Genomic DNA, 19,916 nt, shown 5'->3' on the forward strand with positions numbered 1-19,916 from the left:
AACGGTAAAAATATTTGACAGAACTCATCCATTCCACGTTTTTCTCTCTCATAGTCATCCTTGATGGAAATAATAAAATAATAATTCTATAAAAGTTAAAAATATATTACAGAGAGCTAAGTCCATCCCCGTCTTTCTCGCTCGTAGTTATCCTTGATGGAAATGATAAAAAACATAAGTAGTGGTAGAGGCAAGCAAAAAAAACAAACAAACAAACAAAGCATGAGTACATCTGGTAGCCACGTGCAACTTTGACCTCTCCTCAGTAGTCCAAGAAACCAAAATGAACCAGTTAATTATTATTAACGGCGTTAACGATTAACATAACGGTAAACAGTCCCCATCCACCCAAAAAAAAAAAAAAAACAGTAAACCATGTGAGCTGAGCTGAAGCCTCGCTAGCTCAGAGTGTAAAAAACACATCAGTCACTCACACAAAATAAAACACAGAGAGAAAGAAAGAGAGAGAGAAAAGAGTGTTACAGGGAAACTTGTCATTTACAGACTGTAGTTACTCTCCTTCACCAACCAACACTCTCCACCTGACTCCCAGACCGCCATTTTTAACGGACTTATATTCTCTCTCTGAACCCTAACTCTCTCTCTCTCTGATTCTAGGGTTTCGAATACTCTATCACTGTGTCTCAATGAATCTATAAGGAAAGGTTTGTTTAGTTTCTTACATTTATTTATTTTTTGTTGCGCTGAGTGTGCAATGAATCTCTCACTCACACTACTGCTACTACTTCTTCTTCTTCTTCTCACTCTCTCTCTACCTCCACTACTTCACTCCGCCTCCGACTCGGAGCTCCGATCCTTACTCGAATTCAAGAAAGGGATCTATAACGACCCCAACCGTGCCGTTTCGTCTTGGAACTCGACTACCGTCGCGTCGTTGAGCGCCAATGACTGTCCCTCCGCCTGGCAAGGCGTCTCCTGCGAAGGCGGCGACGGCGCAAACTCCGGCAATGTCACCGCTATCGTCCTCGAAGGTCTCGCACTCGCCGGCGAGTTGAAGTTTCACGCTCTCACTGAACTCAAATCGCTCAGAACGCTCAGCCTCGCCGGAAACAACTTCACCGGCCGGGTCGAGCCGGTTCTCGGCACGATCGCTACTTTGCAGCATTTGGATCTATCCAGTAACAGCTTCTACGGTCCGATCCCGGCCCGGATTAACGATCTCTGGGGATTGAATTACTTGAATTTCTCTCAAAACAACTTCACCAATGGGTTTCCGACCGGAATTCGGAACTTACAGCAACTGAAAGCGTTGGATATGCACGGAAATGGTCTATGGGGCGACATTGCCGAATTGTTATCGGAGTTGAGGAATGTGGAGTTCGTGGATTTGAGTTTCAACGAGTTTTTCGGTTCGATTTCAACGAATTCCAGTGTTATTAGCAGCTTGGCCAATACAGTTCGTCACTTGGACTTGAGCCACAACAACTTGAGCGGTGGGTTTTTAGCGAGTGACTCAGTGCAATTGTTTCGGAACTTGGAGGTTTTGGATTTAGGAGATAATCAGATTACTGGAGAGCTTCCTTCGTTGAGTTCGATGTCAAGATTGCGGGTTTTGAGGTTGGGGAGGAACCAGTTTTCTGGGTCGATACAAGAGGAGTTGTTAGAGAGTTCTGTGGCATTGGAGGAATTGGATCTTAGTGGCAATAGGTTTACAGGTAAGAGAATTAAATTCTTTTTCGTTTGCACAGTTCATTGCTTTTGTAGCTTTGTGAAAAATGTGTGAGAGAGCTTGTTTTGTTCAAATTATGTCATTATAGCATGTTGGAAATTTGAGATATTATTAAGTCAACCCAGTTAGGTGTGCTATGGCTATTTGAATTTTTGGGTTTTAAGATGATGGAGGTCCAAAGTTTTATCAATTTTACTATGTTCAAATCCTTCTACGCCAAAGTTACCAAATTAAACCCATTACTAGGCATATATAAAGAACAATCTTCATGGAGTAGATGCCATATATATATATATATATATATATATATATAAACATTACTAGGTATGATTTAGACATATGATTTGTGTCTGAATTTATCATGAACTAATATGCTTAAGCCTAGCCCCAAAAGCCTTACTTTTTGAAAGTAAAACTAATGGTTTATTACCCGCCACACCCCTATTTTTGGGGGTCATAAGGAATGTTATAATCATGGGAGTGTGTCCATGGAGTCAATAATGATCTATGGTTTGAAAGCTGAGAGTTGGTGTAGTTGCTCTTGCTGATAAGAGTGCTGGTTTAATGCTAAGATTTCTTATATGCTCCTGAACAGTGATAGACCAATTTCATATGGTCTCATACTGGAAACTCTCTTATGGAATGTTTGTGAATAATTTATATCATTGCTGCTATCTTGGATATACTTCTTTTGTGTTTATTTTGTATTCTATATTAAAGTAATCATGTTTTGACTCTTCACTTTTCTGATTTTTTTCGACGTTTCTGGAGAAACCCATTTCTCTGCATGTGTGTCTGGTTTTATTAGTAACTAAGTGTCCTTCTGTGCCGATCGAAAATTGGTATTACATCCTGTTAAAAACTAGGTGGTTCTGAGTCTTGTAGTTCTCATTATCTGAATATAAGCTCAATCATGTATCTGAAACTATTGACATTTTTCCATTTGTATATATACAGGTTCACTTCTTGGAATTAACTCCACAAGTTTGATTTCTTTGAATCTTTCGACAAATAATTTATCAGGCTCTTTGCCCACTTTCGTGGGACAATGTGTGATATTGGACTTTAGCCGAAATATGATCTCCGGTGACATATCCATTATGCAAAATTGGAGTTCTGAGCTACGGGTTCTTGATTTGAGTTCAAACAAACTGTCAGGAACCTTGCCTTCAGTATTGGGGATCTATTCTACTTTGTCCTCAGTTGACCTCAGTTTAAATGAACTTAGTGGGTCGATTCCTAGTAGTTTCTTCACGTCATTGACCTTGACAAGCTTGAATCTTTCAGGAAATAATTTTTCAGGTCCAATTCCTCTTCAAGGCTCACGTGCAAGTGAATTATTAGTTCAAACAACAAATCTGCGGATAGAGTATCTTGATCTCTCTGCTAATTACTTTACAGGTGTCTTGCCTTCAGACATAGGAAACATCCCCAGTCTCAGATTACTGAATCTAGCAAGGAATAACTTTTCAGGACAGCTACCTATTGAATTGAGTAAACTTACTAGCCTGGAGTACCTTGATCTATCTGTCAACAAATTTACGGGTAATATCCCTGATAACCTTCCATCCAGCCTTAAAGTATTTAATGTGTCAGACAATGATCTATCAGGCAAAATTCCAGAAAATTTAAAACATTTTCCTCAATCTTCATTTGCTGGAAATAAGGATCTCAACTTAAGCAATGGTGTGCCAGATCACCTTCATGATCAAGGGAAAAGTGAGAAGTGCAAAGGGAATATTAGGTTAGCAATCATTCTTGCCTCTGTTGGTGCTGCTGTGATGATTGTTTTTGTTTTAGTGGCTTATCACAAAGCACATATTAAAGAATTTCATGGAAGAAGTGGATTTAATGATCAAAATACAGGGAGAGATGTTAAGTTAGGAAGGTTTACTCGGCCTTCCCTCTTCAATTTTCACAGAAATGTTGAGCCCCCACCAACTTCCACGAGTTTTTCAAATGATCACTTGCTGACTTCAAATCCTAGGTCATTACCTGGGCAGACAGAGTTCCTGACTGAAACAGTTGAGCATGTTTTACCTGAGGGAGTATCAGCTACTTCAGCAACTGTGAATTCCAATGTGCTAGATCATCATCCTGCCACATCTGGAAGGAGATCCTCCCCAGGTTCGCCATTATCTTCCTCACCATGTTTTATAGAGGTGTCTGAACAACCTGTGATGTTGGATGTCTACTCACCAGATAGATTTGCTGGAGAATTGTTCTTCTTGGATACTTCACTTGCATTCACTGCTGAGGACTTATCTCGTGCTCCGGCAGAAGTACTTGGCAGAAGCAGCCATGGTACCCTGTACAAAGCTACTCTAGATAATGGACATATGTTGACTGTGAAGTGGTTACGGGTGGGACTGGTCAAGCATAAGAAAGAATTAGCTAGAGAAGTTAAAAGGATTGGCTCTATAAGGCATCCACACATTGTTCCATTACGAGCATATTATTGGGGGCCCAGAGAACAAGAGAGGCTTCTTTTAGCAGATTATGTGCGGGGAGATAGCTTAGCCCTACATCTTTATGGTAAGAGCTCTAGATTTTTTTTTTCTTCTCTCTTGATGGGTATATCTATGATGTTTCTCTTTGTAAATTGTCTTTTTCCTGCCAAGTCCATGAAATGCCTTATCTTAACTTGATTTTTTCAATATCATGTAAATCAGGCATGTTTGAAGATTTAATAATTGCTTGTAACATAGACTGTTTTATGCTTTGTGTCAGTACTTGGAGGAGTGGTAAGCCCATGTCAATTGTGGCACATGTTCAGGTTTTTGATTTCAACATGGGACTCTTGTGGAGAGCTTTGCTGTTTGATTTCAAAAGTTCACCTGTTACATGTCATTATATCAGGACCAATGTCCTATAATGGATGTATCTTGGGCAATTCTTATGATAATATTATAATAGTTAAACTTTCTTGGAATAAGTATCACTAAGTAGTCTTTTTTTTTTTTTCATTAAATATAGTACTTTTTTTAAGTTGTGGTGAATTGCTTGTCAAATTCTAAGACGTGTTTGTTTCAACATATAGTTAAAAGTTCCATATACAAGAAAACATCTTATTCTCTAAAGCTGCAAAAAATATCTACACTACCTAGTCCCTACCTCTCTATTTCAGCTTAAGCTCTTATAATTAGTCAGAACAAACACCAGGATCTAGTGTCAGTGGATGTAGCCTGAGTGGAAGAGAGGTCCTGTCCCATTTTAAGTTTACATAGATAGTTGTCTATTAAGCTTGCACCAAATCATGGTTGGGTTTTGTCTTGTAGCATCTTAGTGCGTGCAGGATAAATATTCTACTAATTGCTTTGTGAATATGGTATATCCAAGCATAGAATGGGAGATTATAAGATCAACACATGGTTATTTTTCATTCTGCTAGACATTGATATCTTTGATTGTGTTCTAGTGTAATTATATATGCAATCCTGTCTATGAATCAGGCTTAGCATCAAAAAAGTGGAAGCTTAACTGGGAAAGTGGGCGTAATTACATAACACTCTAGGCTTTGATAATATTTCATCCTTGTAGGCTAATCCAGTTTTTTGCAGATGGAGCAATGGATTAACTTCTAGTGCTTAGTTGGCATAGATCTTTTTCCACAGACAAACTTTTGCCCCTAAAAGGATGAATGTGCCATCAACCTGAGGAAATTTTTTGTTAAATGAACCAAGTACTTAGGCTTTTGATACAAGCATAACCTCCCTGGCTTTCCGATGTACGTCCCCTAGTATCTACTTATTGTCATTAAACTTCCTTAAAATTAAAGGATTTATAACAAGGCAAGAAAAAGTTATTTGTATGTTACAGACCAATATCAATACATTAGTCTCTTTGGGGAGGATTGATTATGGTTGTGCCCAGAGATTGTTTTCTATGAAGATTGCCAACAGAGAGAGGCTGATGAGTCCTTTTTGTTACCAAGATTGTAGTATCTTGCAGGACAAATTTAAGGGTAAAAAGGACTTACTGAGTATGGATATATTTAAAAAGATTAGGGTTTTAATGTTTGGAGCAGTTATGCTGAATTGCCATTTAAGATGAGAAGGGAAGGTCCAGGAGTAGAAAAATATGTTGAGCTTCCCTAACAAAGCAAATTTTTATTAAATTAGAACGGATTTTATTAGCCAGCAATAAATGGTATTCATGGAAGCATTACTTGCCTTCCAATGGCATGTTGAATATCTGGAACTTAGAGATCCAAACTGTTATCTTGTTGATATCTTTGTAGGTTGATGTTGATCACCTTCAGCAGCATGCTGTCATTAGATAATATATTTCATAATTTTCTGGCAACAATGTGTGTGGTATTCATAATAAAGCGATAAGAAAAGGAATGGTTTTTGAGTGAGACCTTTAGTTGAAAGACCTGATTTATAAATCTAAACAGTAAAGGAATGATCTCTAGGTGATAATGCTCTATCGCTATAAATGATATTGTTACTGGATTATTTAAGGGCAGAACTTAGTTAGAGTACCTTAGGTGCAGTACACTAGGTTCTCCAATTAAATTCGAACACTTGGTAGCATTGACCAATAAGACATGAATGGTGCTATTTTTTTTTTCAAAGACAATTAGATTCAAAACAACCATGTATTTGGGTTCAATTGGGGGAACCTAATTTACTGCATCTAAGGTAATGTACCTAAGCTTTACCTATTATATAATTAGCAGACCTTTTTACCTGGGAGAATATAGATTCAATAATGGTTTGGAGTTATCTTGTATTGGTCCCATGGGAGTAAACTTCGCATGGATTTTTAGACACTGGCAATTCTTGCTTGCTAATAATCTTTTCATTAGATATGATTTGGTACCTTAGTTCACGCAGGCAGTTGTGAGAGAATTGTTGTTGGTATTAAATAAGGTTTTGGTGAAAATTTTAGGTTTTGAAAAGAGAAACTAGGGCATAAAATGTTGCTCCTTTGGTAAAGAAAAGAGTTGCCTTGGCTAGTGCCTCGTATTCTAGCTTCAGTTAGGTCTGGACAAAGTTTGAATTTGGTATGCACCCATACTCAGCACAGCATGTCAGGAGGAGTCCTAGATTTTTTGTTATATGGGGTCTATGTTTCTTTGGTTCAATTTGCATGATTACATGTATATGTACTTATGTGGACAAACATGGTTATCTACATACATGGGTTAGTAAATAATTCTTAATGTATAAGCACCTGGGATGCACGGACGAGGCAAAACGCCGGCCGGACCCACGTCCGACGCGGCGACGCGCGAGGGACGCTGCTGCCTGCGAGTCTATGCCGGGTCCAGTTTTTTTTTTTTTTGAGAAGTAATAGGTTTTATCGATAGGAACACCCTAGTACACAGGGAGTGTACAAGGGGTCAAGAAATCAAATACAAAAATTGCAAGAGTCTAGGAAATCAATAAAAGAAGGGAATGATTGTTTTTGCAAAGCAAACAACCAATCCTGCAAAGTTCTAAAAAAGAATAGCTTGAGGTCCGGAATAGATCTCTCAATATCTTCAAAACATCTACTATTTCTCTCCCTCCAAAGACACTGCATTAAGCAATGTGGAATGATAGACCAAATATAACCATTTTGATGATGACCAAAGCTGCCTTGCCAACACCCTAACAGCCCCAAAACAGTGTGCGGCATAACCCAAATTACTCCAAAAAGACCCAAAACCATAGACCATAGATCCATAGCAATAGGACAATGAAGGAATAGATGGTCAACTGATTCACCATTTCTTTTGCACATGTAGCACCAATCCAAAATCCACACCTTCCTTTTTTGTAAATTATCAATCGTCAAGCATTTCTTTAAGGCAGCAGTTCAAACAAAGAAAGCTACTCTATAGGGAATCTTCTGCTTCCAAGTACTTTTCCAAGGAAAACCATAGATAGTGTTGCCAACTAGAATTCTATAATAATTATTAACCATGAATCCCTTATCTTTGCTAGGTATCCAACACATTTTATCCTCACCAAGCCTCTTTATAGGAGAACCATATATGGTTTCCATGAAGTCTAACATAGCCTCTACTTCCCGAGCATGCACACCCCTAAAGAATCTCACATTCCAAAAGAGGACACCATTGGAAGACTTCATCAGCTTAGCCACACTAGCATCTTTATTCCTGCAAAATCTGAACAAGTCAGGATATCTAACAGCAAGAGATGTCTCTCTATACCACCGGTCTTGCCAAAACTTCACTTTAGCCCATCACCAATATCATACAGAATATGGCGTGAGAAAGAAGGCCATCCTTGACTGATATTTTTCCATAAACCAACACCATAAGGGCCATTCACAAATTTGGTACACCAGCCCCCCCACACACATCCATATTTCATCTCTATCACTTGTCTCCAAAGGGCATCTTTCTCAATCCCAAATCTCCATAGCCACTTTCCAAGTAAAGCTTCATTGAAAAGTCTTATCTTCTTTATCCCTAAGCCACTCGAAGAAATAGGAGCACAAACAGTAGCTCATTTAATTTAATGAATTTTAGGTTCATCTCCAAAACTACCCCATAAGAAATTCCGCTGAAGCCTCTCAATTTGGTTAGCCACACTAGCAGGTATAGGAAATAAAGATCGAAAATAAGTGGGTAAATTAGATAGGGCACTTTTGATTAGGGTGACTCTACCTCCCTTAGATAAATATAAGCGTTTCCAACCCGCCAATCTCCTCTCCATTTTCTCCAGAATTGGATTCCATATAGTCTTATCCTTGAATTTAGCACCCAAAGGAAGACCTAGATATTTCATTGGAAGAGAACCCTGCTTGCAGCCAAGAACAACCAGCAATAGGTCAATATTATGGACTACCTCGACCGGAACCAATTCTGACTTGCCCAGGTTTATCTTTAGACCCGACACCGCCTCAAACCAGATAAGAATCATGCGAAGAATCAAAATCTGTTCTAAATCAGCCTCACAAAAAATTAAAGTGTCATCCGCAAAGAGGAGATGAGACACCGCCAAGGATCTTCCCTCCAAATTACCCACACTAAATCCTGACATGCGTCCTTCATGAACTGCTTTATCCAACATTCTTCCAAGAGCTTCTATCACCAAAACAAACAACAATAGAGACAACGGATCACCTTGTCTCAAACCTCTAGTGCTACCAAAAAATCTACAAGGAGAGCCATTAATCAAGATGGAGAAACGGATGGTAGAAAGACAAAAGAAGATCCATTGTCTCCATTTGGCAGAGAACTCACTTCTTTCTAACATCTGCAGAAGAAAGCTCCAGTTTACATGGTCAAAAGCCTTCTCAACATCTAGCATACAAATTAGCCTTGGCACCCCAGACTTCAATCTACTGTCAAGACATTCATTGGCAATAAGAATAGGGTCAAGGATCTGTCTGTCCCTCACAAAAGCATTCTGAGATGCTCAGATTATATCCCCCATCACTGTGCAGAGTCAATTAGCCAAGAGTTTAGCAATAATTTTATAAACCCCCCAACTAGACTAATGGGCCGAAAATCCCTAATCTCACTTGTTGCATGTTTTTTTGGAATGAAAGTAATAAAAGTTGCATTTAAACTTTTCTCAAACTAACCACTAGCAAAAAAATGATGAAATACGGCCATAAGATCAGGTTTAACAATCCCCCAGCAAGCTTGGAAAAAAGCCATAGGGAAGCCATCTGGTCCAGGAGATTTATCACCATGAAAACTCTGAACGATATAAAAAATTTCTGCCTCTTCAAAAGGTCTCTCTAACCAATCCACATTATCCCTAATCTCATTTGCTGCATGTTTTTTTTTTTTTTTTTTTTCACGACTCGCGTTGATGCGGGGTAGACTCGGGCCGACGCTCGAGGAATTGGGTCGACCGCGCCAATTCGGGCCGAATCAGTCTGTATTGGCGGCAGCCACCGATACCGGCGCCAAACCGGCCGATTGAGGCCGAAATTCAAAAAAAAAAAAAAAAAAAGGCGCAAAATGTGTTGAGGATTTGCCGGAATTAGTGTATGAAGTGAAGGTCCTGATCCTGAAGGAGTAGTTTTCCATGGGTTTTTTTTTATTTTTTATTTTTTTGAAATAACCGGTCAGATTCCATGGGTTGATCATATAAAGAGAGAAGAAGATTTTTCTTATTTGTTTTGGAAAGAGGAGAGGAGAGTGATGTCAGATGTGGAGTGGGTGTGTGTTTTCTTATGAGTTTTTTATTTTTATTTTTTGAGAAACAGTTTTCTTATGAGTTATGGGAAGGACTTTTTGAGGAGAGTGGGGCCTACTCAACATTCATTGATTAGGTGTGTGGGTAAGAATTGTAGAAGCACTATGACTTTATTTATTTAGTTCAATGTAAGAATGAAACACAAGTGTGAAGTTGTGTCCTACAAAACAATTGAGATTTTAATATAGATTAATTATTGTTGTATATAATTAGTGACACACAGTCTTGCATATATTTTGTGAAGTTGTATTTTAAAAATATAATTTCAATTATAATTGTAAAATCATAAAATTGTATTTTCAAAAAATAATTTTATAATTTATACTTAGCAATATATAGAAAATATAAATAAAAATATTTTTAATAATTTTTAATCGCCGCACCTGCACTTTACTTTTTCAAAAATTGCCGAGTCCTGCACCTGCATCCGAATCCGAATCTAGAAACGCACCCGTGCTTCATAGATAAGCACATAAAATTAATCAATCACTGGTCTTTACTCTTTTTTCTTTCTTCTCCGTCATCCTTATATATAATGAATTATTTTTCAAAGTTTTAGCCAAATATTCGTTCTTTATTCAATAATGATGAACTATCATAAACACAGTACATTGTGATTGTCGATTTTGGGGAATTGGATTGTAGGAATTCCGTAAATCATGATGCATTATACAGTTTTTAGTTCATAGGTGGTGAGGGAACTCGATAACTATGGTATGACACATGTAGAAGTGCAGTGTCATAATTCATGGTGCAGACTATTACACAGCCTGGATTTTTGGGAAAAATTAATAAATAAATGTTTGGTGGTGATTACTCATTGTTAGAATGATGCAGAAGTCACTAGTCCAAAGTAGGATGGTATCTCCTGTTGTTTTTTATTACTTCTTGGGGAAATTTCATATGCTTGACAACTTGGTTAATAGTGTATGGTAGTTAACAAAGCTGCTGGCGTTTGTGTATAACAGGGATACTGCTACTTTCCCTAGTGTTTAGTTGTTGTAAATGTTGGTAGGCTATAAGCTTCAGTTTTTGAGGTGCCCAAGGCTACAAACGTTTTAGAAGCATTACAGGACACAGAATGCGTTTCATACCTACCATATTCTGGCAATATTGATTTCCGCATGCTTTTACACTGTATGCAGGAGTATTTTTACATGCAACGAACTTTCTCTTAGTTTTTGGGTTTTATTTTTCTACATGTATGTTATGCAGAAACCACGCCTCGGAGATACTCCCCATTATCTTTCAGTCAAAGACTAAAAGTTGCCACTGAAGTTGCAAACTGCCTGTTATACCTTCATGATAGAGGCCTGCCTCATGGAAACCTCAAACCAACAAATATACTCTTGGAAGGGCCTGATTACACTGCTCGCCTTACTGATTATGGTCTCCACCGCCTGATGACTGCAGCTGGCATTGCAGAGCAAATATTAAATCTGGGAGCGCTTGGATACTGTGCTCCAGAACTTGCTACTGCAGTTAAGCCAGTCCCATCTTTCAAGGCCGATGTGTATGCACTTGGGGTGATTCTAATGGAGTTGTTAACCAGGAGAAGTGCGGGTGACATAATATCGGGCCAGTCGGGGGCTGTTGACCTTACAGATTGGGTTCGATTATGTGATCAGGAAGGACGGAGAATGGACTGTGTTGACAGAGACATTGCAGGTGGGGAAGAACCCTCCAACGCAATGGATGAATTGCTTGGAGTATCACTTCGGTGTATTCTCCCCGTAAATGAGAGGCCTAACATCAGACAAATCTTTGACGAGCTCTGTTCTATATCTATTTGAAATTTTTGTACATGCGTCTTGGAATTAGTTTTCTTTTTTCCGTTCCTTGACACAGTTGTTGTTGATTCCTCCATTCTTTCCCCCTTAATTGGTTTCAAGCCTTCTGATTTTGGGCTAATTATCACATTCTTTTGTTATTTTGAAGATCTTGTAAAGAGACATGCCATCCATTGATTATTTGATAGTGCTTGAGTTTGATCTAAAGTGGAAAAAGGATTGTGATTCATTGGGTTCTTGATTTGTCCCTTTTTAATTTTTATTTATTGTATTGAGATAGAATTATAATGTAGTATAATTTAAGCGTATATGTATGTAAACTTCCTTCTTAGAGACTTGAACTTCGGCTGGTCCCTAACACTTTACATGCACTTATATTTGTAGAGTAACCATCACACCAAGAGTGTGTGGTAGTCTTGATGTGTCGTTTTGACAAGTACAGCATGGTACAAAACATTAAAGTGGGCTCTCCAATTTCTCCTTTTGTTAATTCTATCCGGTTAGTAATTTAAAGATTATAATAAGGCAATAGGCAATTAAAGTGGCGGTGTGTGTGGTTTGGAGAAATGGCAAAGTGTTCTACAAGCAAATAGATGTAACAACGTTGGTGTTCCGGACATTTCAAAGTAAAGGCATATGTGGTGCTACTGTGGAAAGCCGAATGGTCATTTGTCACTGATATGGGAGATCCTGAAAACCAGAAAATATAGAAGATGAAAAAAAAAATAGTCTTTCAAAACTGTGTTAATTTTTAAGAACAATGCAAAAATTATGGAAAATGCTTTTCTTTCTAAACTTTCAAATAGACCATATTATTAACTAGTATTGCCAAGAGCCTTACAATTCAACTCAAAGGCGTACAAAGTTCAAACCTCTCCATCCTTAATAATCGATATATCAAAAACATAGAAATGGTGTCTGGCGCTTTCTTAACTCAGAATTATTCAGCATATTGATGGTTGCTTTGTTGTCCTAGAAACCATGAAATAAAGTGGTGATTTAACAAAGTCCTCTTAGTTGAGACAGTCATAGTTTTAGAATTATCTCGTAGTGTAATTTCGGAAAACAAACACACACCCTCACCGACTGTGATGGTACCAAGAATGAAGCAGAATTGAGAACCAGTGCAATATCATCTACTTCAATCATTAGATCAGAATTAAAAATTTAAAAATATTCCTGCTCCAAGCACTGACGGAAAAAATTAACATTATAACTTAGAATTTCTGTTCTTGGTATGTATTGCACTAGCCACTAGATACAACTTACAACTAAGCAATAGTATCGACAAAGACCAGGCAATCTAGTTTTTTTTTTTTTTTTGGTGGATAAATTACATTTTAAACCCTGAGGTGGGTAAGTTTTAAAAGCAACCAATTAAACCACGAAGTTTGGAAATGTAACAAATTGAAGAAGGAAGAAGAAAGAAGTGGAGCCGTGAGAGCTGTGCCACGCAGAGACACAGAAGACGAAAAAGGTGAGAGCTTCTTTGGTTTATCGGATTATATTGTTGGTTAATTTCAGAAAAAGAAAAATTGAAATCTGTCATTTCAAATTTAATTAGAACACAATCGAATTCTGTTTCTGTCTGTGTAATTCAGCAACCACTCCACAATTCTGTTTATGTCTGTGTCTGATATGATAACCCATATTAAGGAATGGAATTCTGTTTTTGTATTTTGTATTTTATTTTTTGCTAAACGACAATAATGTTTCTTATGCAGTTTTATTTTCATGTTACGAAAGAGCGTCGCTGTTCAGAGAAGAAAATAAATGTACATACCGTTAATGTCAGTTTTCAATCGCATCCACTAAACCCTAAACCCTCTGATCTTTCTGTGTCTCACTCTCACATGAATGCAAGCTCTCAAATCACTCTTCAGCCCCTCACCTTTTCATCTCCACAAGTTTCCCACAAAAAAACCAACAAAGTCCTTCCTTTCTCTCTTCTCAAATCTCCCTTCGCCCACCAAAACCAAAACCAAACCTAAAACCCCATTTTCAAACTCCACCATCATAAATTACCTAACCAACACCTTAAAATTCTCAAAAACCCAAGCACTTTCTATCTCCACCCGCTTCTATTATGTCAAATCCACTGAAAAGCCACAATCCGTGGTTCTCTTCCTCCAAAACCTTGGGTTCTCCGAAACCCAAATAAGATCCGCGGTTCGTGTCTCACCCCATATATTGTTCTCTGATATTGACAAGACCCTTAAGCCCAAGATTGAGTTTTTCCAACAACTGGGTTTTGTTGGTTCTGATCTGGGAAAGTTCATTTCCAAGAATTCCACGCTTTTGAGTGTGAGTTTGGAGAGAAGGTTGATACCTTGTGTTGAGATTCTTAAGAAAATCTTGTGCAACAATGAGAATAACCAATGCCTTCTCCGGGTTTTGCGGCGGTGCAATGGCGTGGTTAAGGGTGACCCTGAATCAAGGTTGTTGGGCAACATTGCTTACTTGAAGCGTTGTGGGATTGTTGGGTCTCAGCTCTCAATGCTTTTGACTAGGCAGCCTTGGCTTTTTGTTATTCAAGAAAACAAGCTTAGAGGCCTTGTTTCTAGAGTTTTACATATGGGGTTTGTGGTTAATTCAAGGATGTTAGTTTATGCGGTTTATACAGTTAGTTGCATGAGCCATGAGACTTTCATTAGGAAGTTAGACTTCATTAGGAGTTCCGGGTTTTCTTCCGATGAATGCATGGAAATGTTTAGGAAGGCACCTGGTTTGCTTAGGACCTCTGAGGAGAAGTTAAAGCTTGGAATTGAGTTCTTTATGAATACCATTAAGTTGGAAAGGTCGGTTTTAATTCGTTTACCTTCATGTTTGATGTTTAGCATGGAGGAAAGAGTGATTCCTCGGTACAGGGTTTTGCAGATTATGAAGTCCAAAAGGCTGTTGAAGAAGGAGCCAAGTTTTCTTCACATGTTGAATTTAACTGAGGAGGTGTTCTTAACGAAGTTCATTGCGAAGTTTAGTGATCATACTGAGGAATTGTTGGTAGCTTACAAGGGTCATTTATTGGATTCTTCTTCTTGAGGATGAAACTTTGATATGTGTTTAGCCTTCATTTCCTTGGTAAGACTTTTTGGGTGAATTAAAAGAATGTGGAAAGTTGATAATCAATGTTATAGAGTGACTTGCTTTGACAATGTTGAGTAATTCTTGTTTAGAGTATCTTGGCAGAGGTTGTTTTCCTGGCAGCTCAGAGGGCCTTCCATGAAGATCATACAGATATTGGGAAATGTGGTAGTAATTGTAAAAGAAAAACTCTGAGAAATGGTTTTGTTTTGGCCGCTGTGTGAATTTTCCATTCACTTATATTTTTTGCTTTGTCAATTGTCATTGTATTTTTTCCCAACCTGCAACCAGCCAATATAACTGTCATGGAATTAGAATTTCATTTTGTTGTGATTCTTGACAGGTCATTATATATGGTGGAAGATTAGAATTTCTTTTTACTACATCAAGTTAACTTGTTGAAAATTTTAATGCTTTTACCTTAATTTTCTCTCTTAATATTACCAATCCAATTGTATCAATTGATGAAAAATATGCCTTTCACACTGTCCTTAAATAAAGTGCACTTAAGATGCTTACCAAGCATGAACTTTTCAATATCCTTTTCATGTTATGGATTCTACAAATAATCATATGTTGTAATAAGTGGTGTACTTGACATCATGTCCATTCTATACTTGATTGTTTTTCATTCTAGCTTGTTATCACTTTCATTCTACCAGGGCATTACTGTTAGAACTTCATTTTTACCCTGCTGTTGCCATGCTTCAGTCAACTTCAATTGGAAGCAAATGATGCTTTTAATGGAATAGATTATGCAGATTATCATATTTTGTAATACCTGTAGTGTGCTTGACATCATGTCCATTGTAATTCTACTTCTTACTTCATTCTACTTTTTAATTGTGTTTCTTCTTGTCCACAATTCTGAGATATTTTTATTTTAGATGTTGTTATTTCTCTTATATCAAACTGTTGTTCTACAATGATTTATGGCTTATTTTCCTTCAATAATTTAGATAGTGGGTATTATTTCTCACACCAGGAGTTCAAAATCATCATAGTGGCACTGGGAAGACAATATGGTTTGGGATCCCAAGCCTTATTGAAGATGAACAGTGAAGTTCCTAGAGCTATTCACATTATGGCCTTGTTATTTTGGAATCTGATTGGTAAATGACATGGATTTTTTTTGAGACAATCTGTTTGTGTTCTCAGGGCTTGGTCCTTGCACCAACCTGAGAGCTAGCGGCAAGTGAAAAAAGAAGTTAAGGGGTCTGTACCCTCATTTAAGCATGGCTTGCATCTATGGAGGGATTTGATGCAATGGCTGATTTATATTTGAGAAGGATATGGAAATACTATAGAAAAGCTTTTGCCCCTGCTCCAATGATCAAGCTTTGCTCCCCCAGCCCCTCACCCAAAGAGCATAATTTGTTTCTTTTCTTTTCTTTTTTCTAATAATTCAGAACCTTTGTGAATGACAGAAAAGAATACATGTTACCAACCATAACTAGTATAATGTGGATCCATAGCGAACCCCAAAAAATTGAGAGTAAAGCTTGGTTGTTGTTGTATTTAGAACCTTCATGAATTCATGTGGCTTCAGTGTTCATGATTATATTTACACGGAATAATGCTTACAAGCATCATTTTATACTGCAACTTTTGAGTATGTTTTCCTTCATTTACAACACTTGCTTTATGGGCGTGGCCAATTCTTTTAGCTCATATATGAAGTTTGGACTATGTAAATGTAAGCATTATAGTATACATCTTGTATATAAGGAATACCATGTTCTTTCTTATGCCATAAGGGATATAAGTTACATGACAATTATCTAGAAGACAAAGCATGCTGATACTGAAATTGAAGATTAAGTTTATATAAAATAAAAAATAAGATGCTTAATGGCAAAAGAGAAGAATAAGATGCTTCATGGCAAAAAGAGTTCACTTAATGGTCTTAGGGTTGGGGTAGTGCTTTATTGTGTTTAGTTGTGCTGTATATTCAAGAAGCTAAGGAAATTGTTTTCTTCTGAATGTTAATCATAGCTCGCATCCACCTTGATTTGCTGGCTATATTTTCATTTCAGTGTGCAAAATTTTATGGGATATTTGAAATTTTGTTCTGAATGCATTGTCCCTCTTTTCCAACTATAGGAGGCTTTTTTCTCTGGTTTAAGATTACAGGGCTCGTAGGGTAAATTTGTTTATAGTCCAAGCGGTTTTCTCCTATTATTCTTGCTTTCCATCCACTGCCCAAGTGATGAGTAAGATTTTCTATTATCCACCTCTCGTAGACTCCATAGAAGTGAGAGTCTTGTATACTATGTTTGACCTTTTTACGTTTTTCTAAAATTCGGAAATGAAGTGTGAACCAACAGATATGTTTGACCTTTATACCAGTGACAGGGAAGTCCGTGCTTGCAAATATACTCATGAGGTATGACACCATATACAGGGGAAGAACCATTGAAAGCTTGAATTTTATTTCCACTCAAAAAGTAAAAATAAAGTGGCTGGCAGGGTAATTCTATTTCCTTTGGTTAACCAGTAAAAGCATTCGTAGCTATTTTAATATTTTAGCAAATATATAGCTGAAGACAATTTATTGAGTTTGATACATGTGTATGAAAAAAATAGATAACTAAACTTGAAAAAAATAGAGTTTTTTGGATTAATTTGGCTAAAAAATTGAGGAGGCTGATATGAATGCTCTAACTACGCTTTAGCAAGCTTGAAAATTGGAATAGTCGGGATAAGTTGGAAAAATGTCATGACACTCATTTAGGGACAATAAATCCACATTCACTCTTGGACAACACCTATGTCTTCTTGTTTTTTGTACTGTTTTGTTTTTTTTAAAAAAACATGTGAATTTCTTTTAAAATTTAATTTATAGAAGATGTAGCAGTGGAGGAGAATTCGAATCGTGGTTCTCCTTGTAAGGAGAACGGGGCAATGCCATTAAACCATATGAGACCCTTGACAACATATCTTTTGTCAATTAAACTTGTTCTCTTCAAGGCTATAATTCGTCTTGTATCCGTACCATAAAATAACAAATCAATTCCCACGTATATTGTCATTATTACTTCGCTAATCACTACACTTTCACAATGGTATGAAAGAGCGCTCGAATAACGAAAATACAACTTAATAAGCTTTATAATATTCCAATGATATTCTTGTTGTAGAAAAAGTCATGTTCTGCCGCTAGAGCTAGCACCTTTTTTTTATTTTTAAGGAGCAATTTTGCAACAAAGATAAGAGCATCGGCAAACTTTTTGTATCTAATTTCCTCAACCCTTAATATTGCTATAGAGTTCAAATGCGCGCAAAAGTCGTTGCATTGTGGTGGCTAGTTTGTGCGTGGATGGAGTGCCTTGAAAACATGCGTACAGAGTTGTTATTTTGTAACATAAACCTATATCATAGTCATACATTGGCTAAATTGGCACATATGAAAGTTAAAATGAACCTGAAATACTAAGAGATTAGAGGCTGCAATAGGTTTGGATATATTTGTACCTTGAACCTTTGATAAAAAGAGAGGACAACTGTAAGAAAACAAAGATGAAGGAAGAAGAAGAAGTACAAACAGAGAGAGAGAGAGATTGAGAGAGATAATGAAGAACTTCTCTAATTGATTATCAAAAGTGAATGAATCTGTACAGATTTAAGGCTTTATACAATTAGAGTTAAGCCAAAAACTAAAACCCAGAAAACAGAGCATAACGTAACTAACTATACCAACTTATACGGGAAACGGTTAATACACGTGCAACAAGTAGTTACATCACGTGTGGTACAAAATTAATTAATTAACACCTAAACTACTTGTAGTTTAGCTAATTGATTACAACCTCGTGTAGTTTTAGTTTGCCTTGTGTCGTTTATCCTTCTTCCTTTTGTTTTACAACTTTGATATTTACAAATCTTCTGATACTCCCCCTCAATATGAGATTCTGAGTTATGAATATTCAAAATACTCATCTTGGAAACTAAGGACTTCAATTGGTGACTACTAAGAGCTTTGGTAAACAAATCTGCTAGCTGTGAATGTGTAGGAGTAAAAAACAATCGTATTGTCTTCTCTTGCACCATATCTCTAACCAAATGACCGTCTACTTCGATGTGCCTAGTCCTTTCATGAAATACAGGATTGTCACCTATGTAAATTGCTGCCTGATTATCATAGAAAAGCAAACCATCGTATTACCTTCTCTTGCACCTTATCTCTAACCAAATGATAGTCTACTTCGATGTGCTTAGTCCTTTCATGAAATATATGATTCTCACCTATGTAAATTGCTGCCTGATTATCATTGAAAAGCAAACCAGGCTGTGGATGATGAACTTCTAAATCTTTCAATAGAGCTAGCAGCCAAGTCATCTCATAAACGGTTAAGGCCATGGCTCTATACTCAACTTTAGTTGAGGATCAAGAAACTATAGATTGTTTCTTAGACTTCTATGAGACTGATGAATCACCCAAGAACACATAAAATCTTGTAGTGGATCTTGTAGTGTCTACACAAGATGCCTAATCTGCATCTGTGTAAGCTTTCAAATGCAAATCTGACTTAGATGATAGGAGAATGCCTTGACCAGGACACCCTTTAATGTATTGCAATACCTTGTAGGCTGCATCTAAATGAGGTTTTCTTGGCTTTGACATGAATTGGCTTAGTTTGTGGATTGGATATGTGATATCAGGTCTAGTAATATTCAGATATAGTAATCTTCCAACCAACCTCCTATAAACACCAAGATTAGGCAATAATTCTTCCTGATATTTGCTTAGTTTCAGGTTTTGTTCCATTGGAACTTTACTAGGCTTACATCCTGTCATCCTTTCTTTGGCACAATGAAATCCCCTTTTCTGATCTAGCCACTTCAAGACCAAAGAAGTATTTTAGACTGCCAAGATCTTTCAGCTTAAATTCATGATTCAAGGAATTCTTAAGGTCTTCAACTGCTTGAACATCATTACTTGCAATTAGAATGTCATCAACATAAACTAGCAGTGCTATAAAAGATTGATTGAACTTCTTAGTGAACAAAGAATAATCAGATTTAGACCGCTTGAACCCATACTTCAAGATAGTTTTTGAAAACTTAGAGTACCACTGCCTTGAGGCTTGCTTAAGGCCATACAAAGACTTGTTGAGCTTGCAAACCAAGTGCTCCCCCTTGCTGTGAAAACCCTGAGGCAATTGTATATACACCTTTTCATGA

At 37.3% G+C, this 19,916-nt stretch overlaps 2 protein-coding genes across 3 annotated transcripts; both read left to right on the plus strand.

Moving 5' to 3' along the window:
- Nucleotides 1-416: 416 nt before the first annotated feature.
- On the plus strand, nucleotides 417-15,082 carry LOC142624176 (putative inactive receptor kinase At5g10020). 2 transcript variants are annotated; one of them, XM_075797707.1, is made up of 5 exons: nucleotides 417-1,676; nucleotides 2,648-2,992; nucleotides 3,092-4,225; nucleotides 11,077-13,128; nucleotides 13,376-15,082. In XM_075797707.1, the coding sequence occupies exons 1-4, from the start codon at nucleotides 716-718 to the stop codon at nucleotides 11,652-11,654; spliced, it is 3,018 nt and encodes a 1,005-aa protein (XP_075653822.1). In that variant the 5' UTR covers nucleotides 417-715; the 3' UTR covers nucleotides 11,655-13,128; nucleotides 13,376-15,082. The 2 variants fall into 2 exon arrangements, with proteins under 2 accessions (XP_075653822.1, XP_075653821.1); XM_075797706.1 differs by having other exon boundaries at nucleotides 418-1,676; nucleotides 2,648-4,225.
- LOC142625240 (transcription termination factor MTERF8, chloroplastic) lies at nucleotides 13,509-14,690 on the plus strand. The gene has a single exon (XM_075798930.1). It carries the CDS (start codon nucleotides 13,509-13,511, stop codon nucleotides 14,688-14,690), a length of 1,182 nt encoding a protein of 393 aa, XP_075655045.1.
- Nucleotides 15,083-19,916: the final 4,834 nt, after the last annotated feature.

The sequence above is a fragment of the Castanea sativa genome, chromosome 2 (genome assembly GCF_040712315.1).
Source record: "Castanea sativa cultivar Marrone di Chiusa Pesio chromosome 2, ASM4071231v1".
Taxonomy (NCBI): domain Eukaryota; kingdom Viridiplantae; phylum Streptophyta; class Magnoliopsida; order Fagales; family Fagaceae; genus Castanea; species Castanea sativa.